The 25401-nt window shown below is 34.3% G+C and overlaps 1 protein-coding gene across 8 annotated transcripts in view; it reads left to right on the top strand.

Annotated features, from left to right (window-relative positions):
- Positions 1–25401, top strand: part of LRP1B (LDL receptor related protein 1B) — a 675294-nt gene that overhangs the window by 592451 nt on the left and 57442 nt on the right. For all 8 annotated transcript variants that reach the window (XR_010432039.1, XM_064661626.1, XM_064661625.1 and 5 more), the window contains 12 exons: positions 1657–1776; positions 7849–7965; positions 11450–11556; positions 12206–12335; positions 13344–13450; positions 14337–14469; positions 17578–17700; positions 18231–18353; positions 18612–18749; positions 19249–19383; positions 20390–20509; positions 22660–22901. Coding sequence is in view for 7 of the 8 variants with exons in the window: in XM_064661626.1 (XP_064517696.1) it covers positions 1657–1776; positions 7849–7965; positions 11450–11556; positions 12206–12335; positions 13344–13450; positions 14337–14469; positions 17578–17700; positions 18231–18353; positions 18612–18749; positions 19249–19383; positions 20390–20509; positions 22660–22901 (1595 nt within the window). In the remaining variant the exon portion in view is untranslated. The remainder of the gene's footprint in view (positions 1–1656; positions 1777–7848; positions 7966–11449; positions 11557–12205; positions 12336–13343; positions 13451–14336; positions 14470–17577; positions 17701–18230; positions 18354–18611; positions 18750–19248; positions 19384–20389; positions 20510–22659; positions 22902–25401) is intronic.

Below are 25401 nucleotides of genomic sequence, written 5' to 3'. Positions count from 1 at the left end.
GATTAATAAGAACAGAACAGTCTGCTGTGACACTTTTGAGTGTCTGAAACTCAGCCATCAACCCACCCACCAAGACCCAGGGGGGAGCAGGAGAGGTTAATCATATACATTTTTCTATTTTCGTTGTGTCTTACCTCGACTTTATTATCTTCTCTTTTAAGAAAGTTAAGTGTACTCATTTTCTTTTAATAAAACCCTGCTTGTGGCTTCTGAAAATTCTCCAACTGACTTTGGGGAGATTACAAAAAGGGAGATTTTAAGCGGGTTTATCACAGGGTTCATATTACTTGGGCTCCTATCAGAAAACAAGTAACAGATGAGATTATCTTGTTTGTTCTGATTTCACCAGACTAGGATCCATAAAATGCACACCTTTTTTCAGCTCTGCCACTGTTTTGTTTTATTTATCAGTTGACTTTGAAGGAGTCACATTTGATACTGAAGGCTTCCCATGTATAAACCAGAGGTAATTATGCTGGTCTTCCTTGTAAAGCAATTTGAAATGCCCTGCTGAGGTGTGCTCGATGAGAATTAGAATTATTTGTTCAAAGTATAGTTAGGAACTTATCCAGGTTTGTGGAAATGTTACACTGGAGGAAATAATACACCAACTTTTAGCATACCTAAAATTTTTCATCTTGCCAAACCCAGGAAAAAAGAATATCATCTGGGAGGAAATTGCTTTTCAACAGGAATAGTAAAGTTTGTTAAAGAACTTACAGAGTTCCTTAGGTTAAAATGGGACAAACATTCATGCGGGAAAACATTATCAAGATTTAGATCCTACTGCTTTCTACCTGCATTCAGTTCAGTTTAAAATGATTTAGGGATTCGTGTACATATGCTTGTTTCTAAAGAAATCCTTATGCATCTGGTCACAAATAACTTACTCACAGTCCAGTCTGGGTAGAGGTCCTTTATTCATCTTGCCTCTCTCCTCTCAGTTATAAAAGTTTGAGAAATAGTAAGATCTGATGTATGTGCCTGTGAAAGAGTCCATCTACAGTCACTGACTGCACCCAGGATCTTTTCTGCTGTCAAATGTCTGTTCTAAGGTTAATGCAGCTTTAACTTGGAGCATCCTTAAAAATCAGTTGAAAAGTCAGCTGCATCTTTGCATCTTTATCTTGCTATAGGATTCATTCAAAAAATCGTTCTACTAAACTGATAAAGTGAAATATTTGTCACACTTTTCTCACCATTTACCCAGTTTAACAGAGAGCACATAATTTCACCAAAATTGTACATAATTTTGATTCCTTTTTCGATCAAGGCTTTGAGAGCTGCCTAAACCTTTCAAATTGACTTTCAGAATTGATAACTGGTCTTTTATGAAGTTGAAAAAAAAATCTTATCCGATTTTTGCTAAAGTGGTTTGATTGTATCAATGTTAAGTATATTCGTTGTTTAAAGAATATCACAAGAGATCCTTTATTATATTTTCCTTACTTTACTCTTATGATAAAATAATATATAAAAAATGACAAAATGATAAACAGTATGAACCTGAATGCTGTTTTCTTATAGATGTTGAATAAATTATGCCAGAGGTATCTAATTTCTGAATTTTAAATCCTTAATATTTTTTCTTTAAAACAAATATTTTGAATATTAGTGGATATTTCTAGTTTTGATTTGGAATTCTTTCATTTAAAGCTGAAAACAGTTGTTCTCCAGACCATTTCCAGTGTAAAACAACAAAGCACTGCATTTCCAAACTGTGGGTATGTGATGAAGACCCAGATTGTGCTGATGGATCAGATGAAGCCAACTGTGGTGAGTATGCCAGTGGTTTTGAATATGTTACTGTAGCTTGAAATTTTTTAAAAAGGTAGCAAAAGGCAATAATTATTCCACTGTTTTTGTCCTCTTTCAGTGTATGATTATACCTGTTTGATATTGTAGGTGTACCTGGCTCATCCAGTTCTTGCTGAATGGTAGTCTTTTATGAGTAGTTTATAAAATTCATATTGTGCTACTGTTTTATTGGCAGGAGCTGCAAATGAGTATCTCATCTGGAATTTTGAAGCATAATGGCATAGAATATTGTGACTTTCATAGGATATAATGACATTCTTTTTATTTCTCACAGTGTTGTCCAGTTTCTGTCAGTTCAGTCTGCATACTTTGTTGATGCTGAATATCATAGATAGTGAAAATAGAATTTGAATATCATTTGAAAATCCTATTAGTTAAGGCTGGCTGTAGAGAAGGGTCCAGAGCAGATTCCAACTTGACATGACCAACTTTTGCTTTACTGTGTGAGCTCCAGGGCGTTAGATGCCCTAACAAACCACTCCACAAACTTGACATTCCCATAGGACTTCTCCAAGAATCTGTGATACTTATGGAACTTCTGTACTTAAATGTGATAGTTTGAGGAAGCAGATCCTCTACAGAGAAGGTCGAGGATAGGATTGCACCATAACCAAACCAAACCCCAATTTATGTCAGATTTTACACAGCATCCAGATCCACAGTGTTCTAACCCACTGAGGTGGGTTATTTTAGACCCAGTAACAATTAACTATCACTTGGGAAAAAAAGAGATCACACTTTATATTCAAAGTAGTATAGTTGTTCTCACTCATTGCTTGCATTGTTTGAAAGTACTGAGTCAGCTCTTTTTGTTGTAAATGAGAGAAAATAATAAATTTAAATACTCTACCTGGGAAATGGATTACACATAATCAGAGGCAGAATGAGTGGATCAGTATTGTCAGAAAATCACTGAATGTGGATGTCCATGCAAAACACACACTTAATCATGAGCAGAAAAACTTGTGAAATTTTCAAGACAGTCCTACAAAGGAAAATATAGAAAAATTTTCTGAGATGGAACAGAACAAGACAAATAGTGTGGATCGTACAAATCTCTCCTCATTATTCATCCATGCATCAGTAAATGGTTTGATGAAACTCATGAATCTGGACAGGTTTATGCTATCTCTGGAAAAACAGAGTAACAAAACTACAGGCCATAGTCAAGGACAAAGCACTGAGGAACATCCAATTTTCCATGGATATCTTTCAAGCAATTGACACCAGCACACGTATGAAAATGTTGGAGGCGACCAAAATGCCTGGGAAATGGAACTCTTCCTCAACACTGAAAATCCAAGACCATAATTTGAATTGTCAAGATTGGGGAAACTAAATCCTATCAAATGGGGAGAAGTTACAATCCAAGAAATCAATTTGGCTTGAAGAAACAGTGAATGCAAAGGAGATGAACCTTTGCCACAGAGACGCTTTATATCCTCTTCTGGGATATCACAGAACCAACCCTGCACTGTTCAGTTTCTGAGCCACTTCACAGCTGCTTTTTCCTGCACTGTTCCACATCGCCTTGATCTCCAACAAGCTGGTTTTTTTCCACTATTGGCAACTTTCCAAGCTTCCAAACTGTGGATTCCTATTCTGACTTACCCATCCAAGACCAACTCATACAGCACAGTTTCAAGATAATTCATATAATAATATCCTTAAGACACGAAACTTAAAGGAAGGAGAAAAAAATAAAACTAATAGTGAACAGGAAAATTTGTATTTATAATAGGCATTTCACAGTAAGTCATCATTTTACAATCAAATGAACAATGTCCAAATTTCTGAATTACTGAAACAATTAAGTAATATAGAGGAGCATTGTGTGCAATCCCAAGTTCAATAGGTTTTTCCAGTGATATTATATATAACTGGATATGTTGGTTCAAATCTAAGACTCATCTTGCCTGTTATCCTATCTCTATGAGTGACTGAAAATGATTATCTAGGGAACAATGTGTGAGCAAAGCAGGCCAGTAGTGAAACTTCCCTGGGATACTCTTCCGGGCTCTAATAATTTGAGAATCAGAGATATTGTGAGTCAAATATGTCTCTGTGTGCAATAACCCTTCGTGGATTTAATTATCTTTTTACCTTTGTAAAGCTTTCACAACATACTGTAGCAAAGTGTTCCACAGCTTAATCCCACAATTCCCTGAAAAAAACACCTACATTTTTATTTTTAATCTCCCAGCTGCATATACTGCTCTTAGTTTTTGTGTTGAAAGAGACAGAAGAATTTATTTATATTCACAATTTTTGTGCCACACACAGTTGTGTAGACATAGAACAGCTAAGCGTTAAGAAGAATAGGGTGGTTTAATCACATTTTTAATTTTACATATTTTTAGTATTTGAAATATGTTTAAATGACCTTATTATGACAGTAGTTTCAACAGTTTGGTCTTCTGCATTTTTTTTTCGATTAAAGATTGTTATTTCTGTGAACAAAATCTGATAGAATTAAATTCTAAAGCTGCAAGCTGAGTAATAAAAAAAGATCTCCATATGTTGATGTAATACTCACTTGTTATTGTTTTGAGTTCACTTTTAAAATGCTTACAGTGCACAACTTGTATAAAGGGTAGGTTTTTTTGCTCAAGTGCTGCATAGCCCTGTGTATTTTGCTTAGTCAACATCTGCTGCTGTGTGTTATTGGAGATATTATGCTGAGTAAATTTGCTAAAAGTGGTGTAAATGTATTTAGTCTTCTGTGGTTACTTTCTGACTGAGACAGTTGAAATAGAATTAGGAAATATATGTTTATTATTGAGTGTATGGTGTTTTTTGGTAAAGAGTAGGTAGAGTTAATTTGTGCTTACTCTCCAGGCAATTAGAGAAAGCCATTTGACTTTGCTAATCCTTGCTCTCAACTTTAATATTTTGCATCAAATATGGGCCATTTGAGGTAGAATCTGAAAAAAGCTGTGTGTGGTCTTGAAAAGTGATTATGATTTGCTTTAAAGGTTGTGTGTATTTCAGGTCTTTATTAGCATGATGTGTCAACATTAATATGACTGCTTTCTACTTCCTCACTTTTTTAATATTAATTTTATATTAATTTTATTTTTAGCCTTAGGAGTCAAAGTAAGCTTTTTTGCTGCTGATGAAAAATGTGTTCCTTGAGAAATTTGAAGGATGCATTATATAAACTTAAACTTCCTTTGACAGGCTTATAAATCCCTGTATCCAGCACTGGTGACAGCCCACCATGCTCTAGAACAGCAAACTGAGCCTCAATCCAAAGTGAATTTTCATTTTGGATTTTATCCCTCTCAGGCACACACACACACAAATGCAAAAACATGAAAATATGTGGAATTAAAATCCCCAAATGGCAATGTAGTGCAATTAGTGGCAAAAGAGTGTTTTCATTTGTAGGGATTGATATTTAAATCAAAATGCTTTTAAGGTTTTCTTTCAGACTTATTTTGTTTTTCCTATTTAAGCCTTCATCCTGTTTTCTTCATACTCATTTAGAAGTATTTCTAAAGTAAAATCCTAGTTCAGTATGCACAAAAGATGAACCCCAACCAACCAGCAGCTACATCAGGTGATCACACAAATTTCTGAAAAAGGGCCTTTGCCTGTTACAGTACATCAGTGAATCTCTTAATAATAATTTGAAGAGAGAAATATGAAAATTGAGTAATCAGTACTTAATTCTTTGCCTTTGTACCATTCCTGTCTGAACTTTCACATTTTAAGGTCACATTTTATGAAAAACGAGAAAGCAATTTAGAGCTGAAGACAGCAGTGACAAAATGTATGTGGGCCCACGTGTGCTTTGAATTGTTCCACAATTCAGAAAAAAATAAGGTCTTGCACTGTTTACTCTGAGTTGAATAAATCCATCATTCTCAAAGATCAGGTAATTGTTACACAACTTTCCCAAATCTTTCTCTTTCTTTTTACTATATCCTATCTCTGCTCTCCCAGTATTTTCCTCAGTTTTCATTAACGTGGAGGAAATCTGATTTGTAATACATTGTCAATTGTTGACAGCTATGAGAGATCAGAGGAAGAATAAAGCTTTCAGATTTGCGAAGGAGAGAGCCTTACAAACATGAAAAATATTTTGTATTAAAAATATAATTAAATATTCCCTTGTATTTGGTAGAAATAGAATAAGAAGAGAAAGATCAACATTCAAATACTAATCATAGGGTTAAGGTACAGTTGGATAAATTTAAAAAAAAAAATCCAGCCATTCTTCACATGTGTAAAGAGGCAATGCTAGAAACTGGGTTTAGCATCCCTGAGAACTAGATGATTCTTTTTGAAGAGTAAGAAAATATATATTGCATGTTCTCTTCATTCTAGCAGGTAACTGAAATGAAGGGATGTCATCTCTGTATTCTGTGTATTACTGATTAGATCTTGGTATTTCTATTGAATGTGGAAGGATAAATAGAATATTTACATGTCACTGTGATGATACCTGTCATTAGTATTTAGAACACATTTTGTGGGCAAATATGTTATTGGGAGATTGTAGGCTTTACTAGAATTACTTTAATAAATACTGGATGGATTGTGGGTTTGAAACTGGATGGATTGTGGGTCTGTGCTTTTGCAAAGCTACAGAGACAAAATACAAGTCTATTGTATGTTTGGGGGCAATATTTTTGTTTTGTAATGTTAAATGTTTTTAATTGCTTGTCAACACAAGTGTTTTTGAAATCCTATGATCAAAATATCATAGGCTGTAATCTTGAGAAACATCGTAGGAAAAAGTATTTTGGGAGAAAAAGTCTTACAATCGTCATATTGGCAGAGAATAAGGAGCAAACACAAAAGGCAGTATTGTAATTACCAGATTTTTGACTGTACTCAACTCTGCAGCACCATTTACCTCCACCTTCTTGATATTCAAATGAAGTTTTGATTTATCACTGTAATTCCAGAATCACACCTAGAAGAACAGAATAAAAACAGCAGTTTGGACCATGGCATCAAGTCTAATCCTTCTAGTTTGTCACCCTTTCCATTTCACGAGCAGAAAAAGCAGGTTGATTTAAGCTGCTGTTTCAGTCCTCTTCAATTCTGTCAGTTTTTGGAACTCACTGAGTTGCCATGAGAGCAGTATGGAGCTGAACTGACGTGCTGTGACACAACCTAACGGAAATTTAAAAAATTCCTATTGAAATATTACAGTGACATGTAATTTTAAATATGTCACTGAGGCTTTTACAAAGCAAACTGTGGGGGTTTTGTCCAACAAAAATGTCACTGATAACTTTTTAATTTACTTCATTTCATCTCAGTCCTTAGAAGCTGAAAGAATTATTCAAGAATTACTCACAGAAAGCACAGAGGCAGCTCCTTCCTGCTGGAGGAGTTCAGGATGTTCCTGTATCTTCAAGAGGTTTTGCTTCCAATGCTTCTCTGTAAATAGAAAAGCTCATTGAAAATTTACATCATGAAGAAAATTATGCTCAGTTTAGCACTATAGGCTTTGTAATGTTTTACCTTGTACAAGTAGACTTTCAATCCAATACATCAGCAGGTGAATGTATAAACCAAAGTGGAAAGTTTTCTATCAGGCATGATTAGTCTTAAATTATTGTATGCAAGAATAACTTTTGAGAAATACATGTTTTGTACATTTTTCAAATCAATATTCTTGTGGTTTACTGTGATCTGATCTTTTGTAAAGCAATCTTACAGAGAAATTCAAGGAAAAGTTAATGGAATTTTTGAGATTCAATGCAATAATAACCTCTCTTCAAACTAATTTGTCATCCCTTCTGAAGTTTATATTTTTAACTTTAAGTAACAGTTTATACAGTGCATATTTTAATTTTATCAAATTTAAGAGTATATGTATTTTGGTATAAATAAATAGAAGCTTAAAGAATGTGTCATGAGAAATAAATTATTCCTGAAAGTAACTTTTCAAATGTTATGGTCTCTCCTTCTTAAATGTATCCAGCAGTATCGTCATGCCTTTAAATAGAAGTCTTTCCCATTTTGACTCTTTGCTTGCAATGCTGTAAATGTTATTCACCGTAATTACAGATAAAAAAACTTGTGGACCTCATGAGTTCCAGTGCAAAAACAACAACTGCATTCCAGACCACTGGAGATGTGACAGCCAGAATGATTGTGGAGATAATTCTGATGAAGAAAACTGTAGTAAGTAACTTTTACCTTAGTCCGTGTTATGAGAAATAGAGTTAGTTTAGCAATGTGTAAGAGGAAACTTTTGAATTTTGATAAAATGCACGTGTATGTTTTTACTCAACACTTTCTGAGCTGTTGAAAATCTGTTGACCACAATTGAAAATGTCCCTTGATGAAATTCTCCAATTGTATTCATGCTTATAAAGAGCTGTAATTCTGTGCCACCTATGCAAAAATGCCTGATCTATGGCTTCTTAATAAGCTCATTAATTCAAAATAAATATTGCAATTGCTTTACCTTTGGCATTTGGTTGCATATCACATTTCTTAGCTGTAGATAAGAATCATAAAAGCTGCTCAGTGATCACATGATAAACTTTGTTAACGATGAAGTTGGATCAAACACTACCTGTGCATCATATTCCTGAGATGATTCCTTTGTTTTCTATCATGAGAAGTCTGTTTCTGTCTATTTAATCACATGAAGAAGTAGATGTGGTTATTCAAAGTAGCTCAGTTAGCCCAGTTCTCCCCTACCTACGAGGAACCTGAAGGCCTAATAAATCTCTCACTCTCAGTGAATTAATTTAGATTTAGTTCTCAGGAAGAAATGTCAAATCCTTACTGGTTCTAGATCATAATCATTGCCTTTATAAAATATTTCAGGAGAGAAATTCCAAAAATAGTTATGAAATGCCTTCAATTGACAATTTCTGCTTTTTTTCTTCATTTACTTAGAAACTCAAGAAATTAATATCTTGGTTTGTAGATAATCTTGAACTCACATTCCTGATGACCTATCATGAATGTATATTTAGTACCTTCAAGGTAATGCTTTAGAAAGCTTAGTAAATTAGGCATTGTAATGCTGAGTACCTGCTGTCTGCCCCTTTCTCCAGTGTGAGACATGATGTCAATGGAGTGTCTCATTCTGTTCAAGATATTACAGTGGATTTGTCTTCCTTGTAATTACTCCCTGCATTTGAAAATGTTGTGAGTTACTGCAAGCAGTAGTGCTGTAGTTTCCCTATACAAGTGTTTCATATAAAAATGAAAGTGTCATGTAGCTCAGTAATCACTCAGAGCCTTTTGTTGTTATACCCTGGGAGGGGTTGATGCACAAAAGCTTTCTTAGCTTTGTGGGAGATTTTACTTAGGAATTGCATATTAGTGTCAGTTTCCTATATTATAAATAGCAAGAAATAACTTTATCTTCTTTTCTTCTCATGTAAAAATCAAATAAAGGGTCATAGTTTTGCTATCATGGTGTTAATCTGCATGACTGAACAATCTTTTGAAAATTAAAGAAGAAAAAATAAAAGCAGAAACTTCTATGAAATATTATTGCTGTTTACAAAATAAGTGTTGAGGATCTTATTTGGAATTTGCCATGTGTGTCACCCAGTAGTAACACTCTTCTTCCTTGAAGATCAGATCATCATAGTACAAAGTGATTAGTAGAAGTTCAAGTAATGAGGGAGCAGTCATCTATTTGGATTTTTTTTAATATTTATTAGGTTTTCCAACTTTGTCTTCATATCAATAACCAAGTTATATGTTCAGTTCTTGGCTGCTTGCTGATAAAGAAATCTGCAATTAGTTGTAATGCATGGAATTAGTGAGTTGAGAGTACCCAGACACAGGCAGGGCATCAAAATAAATGGTGGGTTTTTTTATTTACTTTTGATTGTCAAATGCATACTTAAATTCTAACTATTGAATCCCATATTCTACTGTTTAAATTAAGAACAGTAGGCTGACACAGTTTTAAAATTCAAAATCTTGGAAGCATTGGGAAAGTACATAATACTGTTCAGTTGTTTCAAATAGATGTATGAAATTTTTATAGACTATCAAGTCACTTATAGAATAAAGTGTAATGAAACAAATATATATGAAATTAAAACTTCAAAAGCATTTGACAGAATATATTACATTGCACATTGCAATAAATTGTTCATAGCATACATGAATATACAAAGGGCTGTCAGGCAATTATATCAGAAAATGAGTTGTTTCTCAAGAATGCAGAAAGAATTCACTGAATTATAGAAGCTCAGCTCAAGTATTTACATTTTTCTATGTGGTTTGTTCACATGCAAGAAATTCACTATCCTAGTGAAGTTATCAGAGGTGTAACAGAATGCATATTAAAAAATGCCATATATGGGTTTGAAAACTTATTAGTGATATCATGCAAATCATTGTGCCCACTATGACTTTGTTATATAGCTTCACTTCTCTTACAGTCTATTGTTCTTTAACTATATTTGAACCTTCTGAAATAAATAAGAGTTATTAGGAAGGATATAGGTCCATAATGAGTTTGCAATAAGAAAAGTAGCATACACTGTTAATTCTTCTGAGGTAATATCTTTTTGGGGAGGGTTCTTTTAGAGTTTTTAAAAATCAAAATAAATTAGAGCAAAAACAGTGTTTTGTTTTTCAGGAAGCTTCAAAAGGAAGATTCCACAGTAATGACTATCATTCCTGCTAAGGCAGCACCAGTAATTTTTTATTTAATGTAATTAAAGAAAATATAATATACTGTAAACATTGAAGCAAAGCAAAGATAATAATGCTGTAGAAAGATATTAATTCAATCAGTGTAAAAATATTACTGTTGCTAGAAAATCTTCCTAATGCTGTTTTGTTGCTTCTACAAGTTGTCAGGAAAACAAATTAGTTAATTTTGTCCTGGGATGAGTTCGTATCCGAAATGCAATGAGAAGTAGCAATTATTTAATCTTTACTGAAAATGTTTTAAATGAGCATATTGAAGTAAAATAAGCTGGAGCATCTCATCATATTGAGTACATTTTGAATGGATGGTGCTGTAAATTCACGTTCTTCACATTGCTTCGGGCTCAGCTGACTTGGTACAAGAGATGATGGCTTGTGTGAGTTCTCTAAAAGCAGCTGGGTGTCAATGCCAGCCACAGGCACATGTGCTAGTTTGGTATGATAAAGTGATGTGTACCAAAGGTTTTTTTCTTTTGCAGACACCTACCAGTCTCAGGTTTAGATTAACGAAGAATAAGTCTTGTCTTTGTTTTAGATAATGCTAAGTTATTAAAAGGTTAAGTAAAGGAAATCTGCATTTAGTGCCACGATACATATATGAGAAAACTCCCCCTAATACCACTTCAATTATCTTGTGTTTAGGAGCATTCATTCTGCAGGATGCTGCAGAATGAATGCAGGATGTTAGTGCTTTAGCAGTTTTTTAATGATGTTTAGTTTTTTCTCAGTATCACAATAATTCTCCAAAGAATCTTGGTAGATCTGAAAGTATTTGCATTACTCTCTTACTATATGTAAATGAAATTTAGTCTAAAAATGTTATGGAGGAAAATCCCACAGGAAAAAAAAATTTCTTAAATTTTGCAAGTTAGTGGGTTTACCTTTGTTATAGTCGTTCATTGATTGTTGGGGGTTTTATGTATATTTTATGGAAATGCTAATAAACATAGGGTTGTTTCTTTTCTTTATTCAGAGCCTCAAACATGCACTTTGAAAGACTTTCTGTGTGCAAATGGAGACTGTGTTTCAGCGAGATTCTGGTGTGATGGAGACTATGACTGTGCAGATGGCTCAGATGAGGTAGGCATCTTCCAGGAAATGTATTTTCTTGGAAAATTAGTAGTTTTATATTGTTGGAGAATGGATTCCTGCATGCAAATATTTTAAAAAGCAGCAACGGGAAGTCCACACATGAATCCATATATGCAAATATCATTACTAAATTAAAACTAAACCTTTTGAAGTAGTTATTTTAAAGAGTGAACATACAAGTAAAATCAAGTTTAACAGTAGTCTACAACTTTTTGTCCCAGCAACGATCTGGACCTCTTCCCATCCTGGAAATACTGTGTGTCTTGGTTGGGAAACCATACTTCCTACACTCAGGAGTGGTTTGGTTTGTGGGGGTTTTTTTTGTGACAACAAAGTTGATTGTTTGTAGCAGAAGCTCACTGGATAATACTTTGCTGGTTTTCTGTTCTTTCTTTTCTCTTCTTTCCCTTCTTTCTTGCTGGTACTGGACCTCAGTTGCTTCCCAGCTACTCAGAGGGTGCAAGTCACCTTTCATGAATCATATCCACAAATATACAAATATATTGAATTTCACAAGATGTTATTGCATTTCATAGTGTGTAGGAATATAGGCTGTAACTTCTGTGACCAGCTATGTATTCCTCAATGTTTATATTAAACTCTTGATCTTGTATATTGGTTGTTTCTTTTGTACCAGAGGTATTGTGACACAGGCTGTTCAAGGGATCAGTTCCAGTGTTCCAATGGTCAGTGCATATCAGCAAAGTGGAAATGTGATGGTCACGAAGACTGCAAACTTGGGGATGACGAGAAAAACTGTGTACCAGGTATTGATTTAAGTAATGCTGAGAAACAAAATGAAGGAGGGAATAAGTCAAGAGTAAAAGAAAAAAATAAATCAGCAAATAAATATTTCTTGGGCACTAGAAGTAAAGAGAAGTGCAAAGAAATCTGAAATACTTTACCATTTGAGTGTGTATCATTGCGTCTTCCTACTTGTGTTTTGAAAACCCCACTTGTGTACAGCTATGCAATATGCATCTTTTGGAGGGAATGGTATTTAACTATGTTCAAAAGTAATTTGATAATATATACTCAGCATATAAAATTCTGCTCTGAAAACACTAGTAAGTCTTGGCATGTTACTGAAGTGTCTGTGGGATGTTTTTCACTTTGTGGTGTTCATTCAAAGATTACTAGTCCTTATGAAAAATTATTTTCTCTACAAAATTATTATTTTTGTTGTTATTATTTTATTTCCTTTTTATTCTCTTGGAAAATACAGCTGTTTATTTTTGCAGGATTTTTCCTAAATTTTTTGTAATCTGCATCTAGATGGTACAACAAAATAGAAGTCTCTGACAAAACTCCCCTGGTTTCAAATGTGACAAGAATATCCACCTATATTCTAACTAAAATTGATTCATATTTTTAATTTTAACTGGAATAATGTATACTTGCTAAACCCATGTTTTATTGTAAATTTTGGCTTATTTAATTATAAGCACTCATATAATTTTAGCTAAAGCCTTTTTTAAAAAACTATAGTCATTCTATGAATATGTCTGTGTGTGTAGTTACTTTTATTACCAAGTGTAAGGAAAACATAAAAAGAAATTTCTCAGTGATAAAACACAAATATCCTTTCACTATCGTTATACAGTTCAGTTTTGTCAAATCTTTCACTGTAGTTTAAAAAAAAAGTTTGGAAAAGCTCTGCTCAGCTACAGACACAGGTTTGCTCACTGTATTAGCCAGAGGAAAACTTTAAATTATAAACCAAATTATTTATAAATTGTCTTTTTCTTAATGCTAAAATATGTGTTTGTAACCAGCATCTCCAACCTGCTCTTCAAGTGAGTACGTGTGTGCAAGTGGAGGCTGCATTTCGGCATCTTTGAAGTGCAATGGAGAGTATGACTGTGCTGATGGATCTGACGAGGTACCTGAACAAATTTCTGTTGATTTTTTTTAACAGTTTTAAGTCTCAAGTTAATTGAAAGGGCAAATATGGTTTTATTGCATCCATTAAACACTGTCAGATAACTTAACCTCATGACTTTACGCTGCATTATGTTTGTTTGCTCTGTGGCCACCTCTTGGAGTAGACAAATTTGTTCTTCCTCAGTCAAAACTTGAGCGTGGTTCTGCAAGAGTTTGCGTCAGGGACTACTCTGTACTGGCAACATGGACAAATCTGTGGCAAATTTGGCTCCCTCTGTCTTCTAGATTCTTCTAATGCAACCCTAACAGGCATCTCAACCTCCAGGTGCCTTTAGGCCTTGCTCTTCCTACGTCATGCACTGTTGTTATCTATTTAAGAAATCATCACCTTCATAAACAACTTCAAGCTAAAAAAAAAACAAAACAACCAGAAATAGTTGTTATTTCTCATAACCATAAAGGTACCAGTTATGTATAACTTAATATGAATATAATAATATAATATGAAGGATGCTTGAGACAAGTGCTGCACAGTGCAGGTGAAGACAATCCACTCTGGAGGTTCCTAGTCCTGGTCAATGGGGCTATGAGCCAGTTCACACTAATTGGCCTCGTACTCAGGGTTGTTTCTTGTAGGGCAGTTGACTTCAGAGATGTAAATTGTTTCCATTGCTCATACAAGCAACATAAGAAATATCACAACATGTGAAATGTGGATACCATTTCTCTTGGCCTTCAGTAACTATTTAAATTGCACATTGCATTGTCAGGGACAACTTCCTTGTACTAAATATGTAGGGCAATGAAAGTTGGGAAATTTTGTTGGGTTTGCCTTAAGTGTGTTCTCATTCATTAATACGTAGTTCACACCTGTTTTCACACAGATGGATTGTGTAACAGAATGTAAAGAAGATCAGTTTCGATGTAAAAATAAGGCCTACTGTATCCCTGTCAGATGGCTTTGTGATGGGATCCATGACTGTGTGGATGGCAGCGATGAAGAAAACTGTGACCAAGGCAAGAGGCACTTCTCTTTAAAAGGCTTAGTTTATTGGACTTTTTATTAACACATATTGCAAGTTAGTGGTACCCTGGCCGTTCTGAGTGATCAAAGGGAAGCTCTGTGACCTCTTTCAACAAGGACAGTACAGCAGCTTCACAAGTGATTTGCAGGAAGAAGCAAAACTTAGCTTGTTTATGACTCACATCATGTTCCTCCTTTGTGTTTCCTTCCCCAATGATCAAAAGGTTGGGTTGTTACTGGAAACATATTCATTTTCATCAGGGAAATTAGTAATAAATCAAGTTAAGTTACAGTTTTATAGGCAACAATAAATTACAAAACCATGCACAATAAATTACAAAGCCATGCAATATAATGAACAGTTGCTAAATAAGTAATCTAAAGACCCTGGGTTTCTATTTATTTCATAGAATCATAGAATGCTTTGAATTGGAAGAGACCTTAAAGTTCATCTTGCTCCAACCCCCTGCCGTGGGCAGGGACACCTTCCACTAGACCAGGTTGCTCCAAGCTCCATCCAGCCTGTCCTTGGACACTTCCAGGGATGGGGCAGCCACAGCTTCTTTGGGTAACCTGTGCCAGTGCTTCACCTTCCTTTTTGTTTGTCCAGGAGCTTCTTTTTCATGCACTCAGTCCTCCTGGCATTTTTGGCTGACAACTTCTTTTTTGGGATGCATCACTCCTGAGTTTGGAGAAGACGATCCTTGAATATCAACCAGCTTTCTTGGGCCCCTCTTTCCTCCGGGGCTTTATCCCATGGCATTCTACCAAGCGGATTCCTGAAGTGGGCAAAGTCTTCTCTCCTGAAGTCGAGCAGTGAGCTAGACTCACTATTTTTACTCAGTTTTACTCAGCATTTTTCTTTCCTATTGTTTTTTTTTCCAGATTTTCCTTCTTTCCTTTTCTTGCAATTGAGTAGTTCTGTGTGTTAGTCACATGTTATATGTGTAAATTCAAAAGCATAATGGAGTGATAATAATCATGTAGGAAGCAAACAGAGTAAGATATCCTTTCCTTATTTTGTTCTAAGTCTATTGAGCAATACTTTCCACGGGGGGGGAGGGAGATGTCTTATGGGTGTGATTGAGTTTGAAAGAGAGACCAGAAAATTCAGAAAATGGGAAGAATATTCCAGAGATGTTTAGGTGCAAGAAAACAGATAACGAAGTTTAAAAACCCCTTCTAGTCCATTTTAAAGCTGCTTTTAAAATGTCTGGACTGTATCTCTTTAAAAACCAATGAAGTGTAGGTAAATAGTAACATTCTTATTTTCTCTGAAGCCACATTATTCTTTGGATGGCATAATAGAGCTTCTGTGAACTGCAAATTGCTTATAATGCAATAAGAACCCTCTTGCCTGGTTGGTTATTGCTATAATACTTTGTATTTATGTCACAATTATGATTCTGTTGCAGAAATCTATTTTATAGAGGAATTATGACAGCCCGAGCAATCACATGAAACAAATGCCAGTTTATCTTACTGATAACTAATTTTTTCATCTTTGGAAATACAGCAAACACAAATGGAGTTTTATTCCACAACATCCTAAAATAATATCCGTAATATTTATCTGTAGCCCACTGTGCATATTTATAAAAATAACTCTCTTCAGTCTTATTATACAACTAGAATGATGGTTATACTGCAATTACACACAGAATTATTTATATTTATCTCTTTCATCCTGAAAAGTACTTTAATTTTATATATTTTCCTTGGATAATAATACAGGATATTTCTGTTAATGTTCATAAGTTATATTTGCAATGGGAGTGGTTGGTAACATAGTGTGAGAGTTCCCAACATCCTCTTACACTACAGGTGTTTCACGGAAATTAATTTTCTGGGAAAAAAAAATTAAACCATTCTGAACCTTTATAGCAAAAGAAAGCCTTCTGTTGGTGTTAATGGGGTGTGAACAGGGCACTGAATGAATAAGTAAAAAGACACTGGAGCCTGATCTAGCTCTTAGAGTGGGTGTAATGTGTTGAGCAAAGCCACAGCGAGAGTTTTGGCATTATCATATAAAATTTCATTGTTTCCTCTTCTGCAGGTACACAGCTTTATTTCTTTTACACTCTCAGGAAACTGAGAAACAGTTACCATAAAAATGTGTTATATGGGAAATTAATTGCAAGAACTTTTCATAACTTTGTTGATTGGTGGTGATAAAATTTAGTCATAATTGTGAAACAAATTCCTTCTTACTGCTCCACATATTAAAACTGAATCCAGCTTGAAAGTTTAAGCACTCCACCTTAAAAAGACTTTCCCTCACCCTGTGTTCCTTTTTGTTAGATGATTCATAGTTCACTCAATACTGGTTACATGGAAGAATTTGTTCTTACTGCTTTCTGTGTTCAGTAAATATCCTAATGAGAAATTTCAGAGTTACAAAAAGGAAGATACCGTTAGAGGTCACCTAGTCCTGTCTGCTCGGTGCCTCCATGGCTAGATCTTTCCTAATTACAGCATTTTTAGGTGATGGGGATATTACAAGCCTGGCCAAGCCTTTTGCTCCTCAGAAAAAAAAGGTGCTGCCTCACTGCTAATGGACTGCAATCACTTTGTTCTCTGTGTGTGGCTCAGAGTGTGGGAGTAGAAATAGATGGAGGATCCGACATTCACATGAAACAAACCTGGACTTAAGTGGCCTTTCACACATTTGACCGAATTTCTGTCTTCTCTTTTATACCATTCTCTGATGGCACAAATTACTGATGTGCCCTTGCTGAGAGGCAGCATCACCAAGGGGAGTTAGAGACAGGTAGTTTAGACATCTGGCTGAATGCAAGGGGAACATGTCTAGCTGGTGAGTTGTTGGTGTCTTTGATAACTGCCCTTTCTAGTCAGGCCAAACAGGTAATTCCTAGCTAACAGTCCTGAGAAGGAATGGTCAAGGAAGAGATTTTTTAATGCGTGTTTCTCTCTGCCTCTCCAACTCATTCATTTGGAATCTGTAAATTTACTATGCTACGTGTCATTCTCTGCAAATGGTATGTGATAAGTGGTTGTACTGGTTTTATCAAAAGCTGACATTTTCTTTTGTCTTTCTGTTTTCCTGAAATTTTTTTTCTGTCTTCTTTTCATCTTCCCAGGGGGAAATATATGTAGAGCTGATGAGTTTTTGTGCAATAATTCCCTCTGCAAACTACATTTTTGGGTTTGTGATGGTGAGGATGACTGTGGAGATAACTCTGATGAAGTTGCTGAAATGTGTGGTATGACATTACATTTTTCAGTACTTTCCATGTAATAAAGCAAGAATAACATATACATAAATATATAGGGACACTTGTCTAAGTTTTGTTTATTTTGCTTTTAGAAGATTAGCTTGAAATGTAGGATATAGTTTTCTGTTATTGCTTTCCATGTAATTTTAGATATGATATTTGTGAAAAATTAATCTTTTTTTGTAGGAAGTCCACAGAATGGTAAAAGTTACATCTACAGTGAGATATTTGATCACCATTACACTTGTTTAAATTCTTCTGTATTTACTGATCCTCAAAAAAAGTATAAATTACCCTTATCACAAAAAATAATTTCATTCCCTAAATGAGGAACTTACACTGTCAACACTGTTGAAGTGCTCTCCTGTGAGGTACCAGAAGTTAAAATCAAGCACAATTCGTATGTCAAGTACAACTGTGTTCCTGTGCCTGCTTATTGCTTTTGATAAGGAGACATTAAAGAAGGTTTGTGAATAATACCAGCTGGGTAATAGCTGATTCTTTTCTTTAATATGCAGTAAAGTTTCCATGCCCTCCAACAAGGCCGTTCAGATGTAGAAACAACAGGGTTTGTCTGCGACCTGAGCAGATTTGCAATGAGGTCGATGACTGTGGTGATAACTCGGATGAAGATCACTGTGGTAGGTGATATTACCTTTCAAGGCATTCAGATCAGAGAAAACAACTTGAAGGCAAACTTTGTTACAGAGATCTGCTTGTCCTTCAGTAAAGCTTAACTGGAGGTTAGTAGATCAGAATTTGAAACTGAAAGAAATTAAGCTTGAAGTAATTTCCAGTTGCTTAATGCTTCGTGGTCGTTCCCATTTGTGTGTGTCTAAAATAATCTAAGACTCTTAAATACTGATTTATTTTTCTCTTATTAATTTGTAATTATATAGATAAAATCACATACAAACCAAGACCATGTAAAAAAGATGAGTTTGCTTGTAATGATAAGAAATGTATTCCGATGGAGCTGCAGTGCGACTGGTTTGATGACTGTGGAGATGGTTCAGATGAGCAAGACTGCAAAATAAGTGAGTTTGGCTGACAAGATCTGTTTTTGTGATTGTAGCAGAAAAGAGACAATTAACTGAGATATTCATCTGTGCAAAACCTACTCAACAATGCAGAAGTTGGTTTAATGTAAAGTTATTTCTTTTAGTTAAAAAAAGGAGGTAGTTCTGTGCCACAAGAGAAAGGCAAGTTTTATAGCAATTCAAGCTGTAGTAGTTTTTAGAGTAGTTAAAAGTTCTTGATGAAATTTGAGTATAAGTTGATTGTATTTTGCTTCATATTTGCAACAAGAAAAAATTTAATATTAAATTCTTGATGTGAAATGTAGTATCTCAATTACATATTGTCAATTTGTATGCATATTTAGATAAAAACTGTAATGACATTTATTTGTTAAAAATTTACCTGATACTCTTAACAGAAAGTCAAATTTTTATTTGTTGTTGTTACTTTAGGTTTCATTTTTAAGAGCTAAAACAAATCTGTCAGGGATTATTTAGACACTTTGTTTATGTTTAGGTGTTGCTGAATATACATGTGAAGATAATGTGAATCCTTGTGGAGATGATGCATACTGTAATCAGACAAAAACATCCCTTTTGTGTCAGTGTAAACCTGGCTTTCAGAGAAACAGGAGGAATAGACAATGTGAAGGTACAGATATTTTCCATCATCCCTTGCTTTAAGATATTAAAAGTCAACTGTATAGTCAATTTTCTATGCCAGAGAAGGAGATACATATCATATACTTTTTTCCACAGAGTAAAAGTTGTTCCATAGCTATGGGATTAAGAAATCAAAAAAAAAAATAAATTATAGGATGTAGATTCACACTCTTTACCTGGAGAGGTTATCAAAGATTAACATTCATTATGAATGTCAAAAGGTTCAAGTCAGACAATTAAATAATTTAAGGGGTAAATGCGTGATTTGAGGTCTAGTAGATTATTTAACTGAGCATTTGGGATTAGTGTTTAAATTGACATAGGAAAATAATTTAAGGTGCTTAAAATAATGAAGATGCTTAAAAAAAAATGAAATTAAAATAAACAGATAGAAAGTAAAATCCCCTAGAAAATGTTGTCTTGATATATATGATGCCATACTGGTCAGCAAGAAGACATAGTTGTTATAATGGCAGGGTTGATTGGAAAGATAAGATAAATCTGCCTTCCCAGAGAATAGATTGTGATTCATTTTCTTACTGGTGAGCAGTACTTTACAGAATTTCAGATCACTCCAATGGAACTATCAAAGAGAATATATAATACATTGTTTGACTCTTAAGAAAACAGTATTAAGAGGAGCTTTTCCAGTAGAGGAGGATCATGTAGTTTTCACTGTACCAGAGGTAGGTATGCTGGACATAATTGTAGCAGGTGTTTTTATTGTCAAAGTTGATTTCAAGTTCTAATAATGAAAAGATTGATATATGAAGGATGGAGAAATAATATTAAAAAAATAAATCTTTCTGAGATACGTTGATTGCAGTGGAAATAACATTAGTGATAATTGCAAAGGTTTTCCTTTTACTGTTGCAAGATATACTAGTGCTTACAAGTTCCAGTTGTTCACCTGCTTTGTTCTATGCTCTTAAGAACATGTTGAATAATAGTGTTTTAAACTATAGGTATATAAATGACAATTCTTTTCTCCATAGATATCAATGAGTGTATGGTATTTGGTGCCTGCTCCCAACACTGCAATAATATTAAGGGGTCATACAGATGTGCATGTGAGAAAAATTATAAGGAGAGGAATAACAGTTGCATAGCAAAAGGTAAGGCTATAAAAATCAAACTAAAACAGTACTAAATTATTGGTTATGTACCTTGTTGGTAACACTAATGTGTTGCAGATACTATTTATTTTTAGATAAATATTTCTTGAGTAGTTCACAGAAATAACTCTCAAAACCACCCAGCCTTACTTTTCATTTCAGTAAACAATAAATTCTTATAACTTCTATGTAAATGAACTTACTTAATTTGAAAGCCCATTTCTAACTCCAGCTTTCTCCATTTACAAAAATATTCACACAAATAAGAAAAACAGAGGTTATACATCAGCAAGCACGTAAGCACATGAAGCTTTAGAAACTTGAGAGAAGAATCAACTCCATCATAGAAATGTATTTTAGAATTTTAGGAGTAGTGTTTGGAGTTAATATTTTTTGCTTTGTGTTGAGAAATTCTACAGATGTTGTTTAAGTGGAGTTTTTCTAAGTATAATGAGTTAATTATGTACTCATTATATAAATCAGCAGCCTAGATTGTGGTCCAGTGAAGGAAAAGAAATAAGCACACAGAGATGTTATTTCTGTTGTTTGTAAGGCAGAGGTATTGCACAAAATGGAGGTAATTGTGAAGTCTGGCTGTTATTTAACTTATAAGTCATGAAACAAGCAATAATACAGCTCACATAATCTTTATGGGTCTGTATCTGGATAATTCAAAGTGTGATCACAGCATCTCACCTGCAATTTAGTGAGATTTTGGTGTGACTTGGAGTCTTTAGTGCAGAATGAGTGTTGAAGTTACAAGGTGTGGCTCCTTCTACACCCTTGTACACAAACCCAAGCAGCACTTGATCTGAACTTTATGGCCAGGGAGCACATCTTGTGGCCATACATCCTAGAACCATGACAGGTTGTATCGTGGTAATTCCAGTTCTTCCTTCTTTGCAGCACACCAGTCAGTAACATAAGTACACCCACAGTTAGATGGTGATAGTCAACTTTCTTACATGCATTATCCACATTTTTTGATGCAAATTTACCACGGGAAGATCATATTACTGAATCATTAGTAATTCCTATGCAACATGGACTCTATCAGGGTTTATCATCATTGCGTATTGCTGAAGAAGTCAGATTATGACATGGGAACAAACAAGGTTACTGACTGAGGATAATGGTTTGTTATTATAAGAACACAGATGTAATTCTGTGATATAATTCATAAATTCATAATTTTAAAATCTGGGAATCGTTATCCTAAATCTGAATTTTTCTCAGGCTTCATTTCCATTGTAATAAAGTTAATTTTTCTCTCTTTCCCTCATTGATACTTGCTTTAATAAAACTCCTCTTTGTTGTTGCATTTATCAAGAGGAAGGGAACAAATGATGTTTGATATTTCATACTCACAAGGAGGAAGCGTGTTGGACAGACATTATTATAATTTGATTCTCTATGGGTAAATGTGATATGAACTGGGAAATAGAATAATACAAATGCATTCTAATGTATCCAGCAGATTTTAAACTTTCTCAAAACTTAATAAATGGATACTAAACAGCATTTCTTTATGAATAATAAACTTTACAAGATCTGAATCAAGATGGTAACTGGGTATCCATTAATATCACCCTTTCAGAGTTATCTGTGTTTACTTTCTGAAATGAGGAGGGGTAAGACAAAACTGCACAGGTTCTGTTGCAGTTGATTTCAAAACTTCACTGCCTTCTCTAAAGATAAAAATCATTCCATTTCTAATTTCCAATTAAGCAATTTGAAATAATGTTTATTGACAACTCTGTGTTCCTTTAGTATATACATTTAGGACCCTCTAAAGAGAGCATGCATATAAAAATATGGGTTTCATATGGGCTTAATGCATAATATCCTGCATTTTTGTATACTGCTTAAAAGTGTTCAAATTCTTATATCACATACTCCTTAAAATATAGTCTTAGGTGTCACGCTGTGAATTTGGAGAGCTCTGAAGTGATGTATATTGATATCAGAGTATCAAGAGTTGCATTTATTGCCCAGACTGTGAGTGTTTTTGCAGTCTTCAACAACCAAAAAATAATTTTAACAGAAGAAATTATATCAGATAAACACCAGAAAGCTACTTGAGTGAAAACCACTGATTTTTGCATTAGTTGACATTTACCTTATTTTTGTTTCATTATAATAATCCCTAGGCTCTGAAGATCAAGTTCTCTATGTTGCTAATGACACTGACATCCTGGGTTTTGCATATCCATTCAACTACAGTGATGCTCATCAGCAAATATCACATATTGAACATAATTCAAGGATAACTGGAATGGATGCATATTTTCGAGGGGATATGATTGTTTGGAGTACTCAATTTAATCCAGGAGGGATTTTCTACAGAAAACTTCACGACAGAGAGAGAAGGCAAAGTAACAGTGGCTTGATAGTAAGTGATCAAAATCAAAGATTAAATGACACAAATTTATTTTGATTTATTTTTCCATTTTAATAATATGTGCTAATTTAGTAAATTAAAATGTCTGCCTGAGAATGATTTTATTTCAGCTGTATTTATGGGTGCTAATGCCTTTCCATGCAAGACTCTGACAGACTTGGTAGAGTCTCTAAGAGAACACAACTAGAGTATTTGAAAAGCTTTTCTACAGAGAAATAACCAGTATATTAGAAGCTTAAAAATCCTTTATTTTAACAGAGAAAAGAGAAAATGTAATAGAGTTATTTAAGAAGAAAGGCATGAATTTCAAGTTCTTGGAAGACAGAAAATGTAGATAGGCTAAAGACAACCTTGATTTCTGTAGTGACCATGCAAACAATAATAGGCAAAGCTGTGACATACATTTAAAAATGGGAACAGTGAGTATTTAGTCCTTTATATGTTGAACTGCATAGCATCTTCTTTTGAATAACCGTAAATGTAAGTTTGCATTTTACAGCAGAAATGTGACTTTTTCTAAGCTAAGGTGATTTCAAATGATCTTTACTTGAAAGTAAAATAAGTGCAGATTGATACTCATTTTGCCAAATATATTTCTACAATATATGATAGCATTGAACTGAAAATAACAATGCTATCTTTGCTTTGATGTTTCTATATTGCTGTAAATTCAGATTTTGGTTTTTTTACTCTTAAATTGATAGAGTACAATAGAGTTTTTAGTTTTTTCTTGGCCAGTAATAAATCCAGTTATAAGTAACACCTGTCTGGCATGTTTCCTCAAGCTTAGGAGAGGTGGCAACGATGACCTTCCATCACATGAATACTTTTATATACCCAGCAGAATAAGCAGTAGTAGCAAGAGTAGGCTAATCTTTCATCTATAATTCATACACGTCTGTAACCACTTCTAAGTACATTCCATCCAAGGGTATTTCCTTTCCAAATGAATGACATTCCTGACCTTTGATACCAGCAGAGCAAAAAGCCTGAGGATGTAAACACCAACAGACACTGAAGGTAGTTTGTGTCTATGATAACACCTATATGAGAAGAGTGGTTTAAAACCAACATTTTCACCTGCCCAGCAGAGGAGTCTATATTTTGTTGATGGAGAGTGTATGTAAAGTAGATCTGAAGTGGAAAATAATTCCTAGCATTTTCAGTAGGTCAGCTGTGTCATTGGAGTTTTGCAGAAGGATACTTGTACTGAAGATGTGGATTAATTCTACTGTGGTGTTTTTCTTATTTAAATGTGGCAGAAATCCTGACAGACAGATCTCTGTATTAAGTTCATGATTAGAAAGTAATGAACTTGTAAAGTCTTGTGAAATTAGTGTTGAGGGGGTGTTGTTGTTATTTATTTATTTTATTTTTCTTTTTTTTTTTTTTTTTTTGGTAATATGCATATGCATTCTGCAATTATAAGAGTAGTCTGCTGACCCACCACCTCTCTAATGGACTTGCATTTTCTTAAGGGTCTATATAGTTTAACATAAGCTTCCTTGACACTTCTTTGTAGTCAAGGGTTTGAAATTTTCACAGCTGATTTGTCACCGTCTCCCTGTTTAAACTAATAAAAATAAAGTGTTCTTAGAATTACTGTTTTTCTAATGTACTGAAATACATTATATATTGTATCTCTGTTTCACCATTATATGAGAATACTTTTTAGTCAGTCGCTTCCTTTTCAATTCAAAATCATTGAAAAAATGGTATCTTTCTTTATACACCACCTTCTCCTGTCTCCTCAGTGCGAGTAGGTCCTCATGATGATGTTGATCCAAGCCATACAAAGCCGTTTACAAATGCTGTTTGTGGAAAATGCACAGACTGTATTTGAATATATCTTGGAAACTTGTCATTTATATTTGTGAAACATTCACTTCTCATTGTACTAAACTTTTCAGTTATTTTCCCAGCATTATCTCATAAATACTCAAATATTTTTGCCTTATATACAACTGATCAGTAGGTTAATTGGTTTTATAGTGTTGCTTTAAAATTGTCGCTGAAATTCGGTTTTAAAAAGCTTGAGCATTTCTTAATTTTAACCCAAGTCTTTTAATGGATAAGTTTTCAAAGGTTACATTATAACTTTTATATCTAGACTTTGATATGTAAATCAGGGCAGTAAACTTGAACAAAGTCACCTGCATTTTCAGGTAATTACATTAATGCAAAAATCCATCTCAACCCAAATTGCTCCATGGAATTAGCATATCAAGAGCCTTCCTCAGAGAATAGCTTTAAGTAGCTCTCCTGTTTTCCTGTGAAAAGGGGTTTAAGCTTGGTACAAATTGAAGCATTAAAGGAAATAGTAAATATCAACTCTTCAGAGTTTATTGACAGATGGAGAAGAGGATTTAATTCCAATGGAGTTCAGACAGTCTCAGTGAATTGGTGATAACTGGTGCAGCTGTTTACTGGCATAATCCTTGGAGAGAGATGTACAAGTTATCTGAGGTGAATACTCAACATGGAGTGACCT

The sequence above is a fragment of the Pseudopipra pipra genome, chromosome 7 (assembly GCF_036250125.1).
Source record: "Pseudopipra pipra isolate bDixPip1 chromosome 7, bDixPip1.hap1, whole genome shotgun sequence".
NCBI classification, from domain to species: domain Eukaryota; kingdom Metazoa; phylum Chordata; class Aves; order Passeriformes; family Pipridae; genus Pseudopipra; species Pseudopipra pipra.
This window is presented reverse-complemented; position numbering and strand designations above follow the sequence as displayed.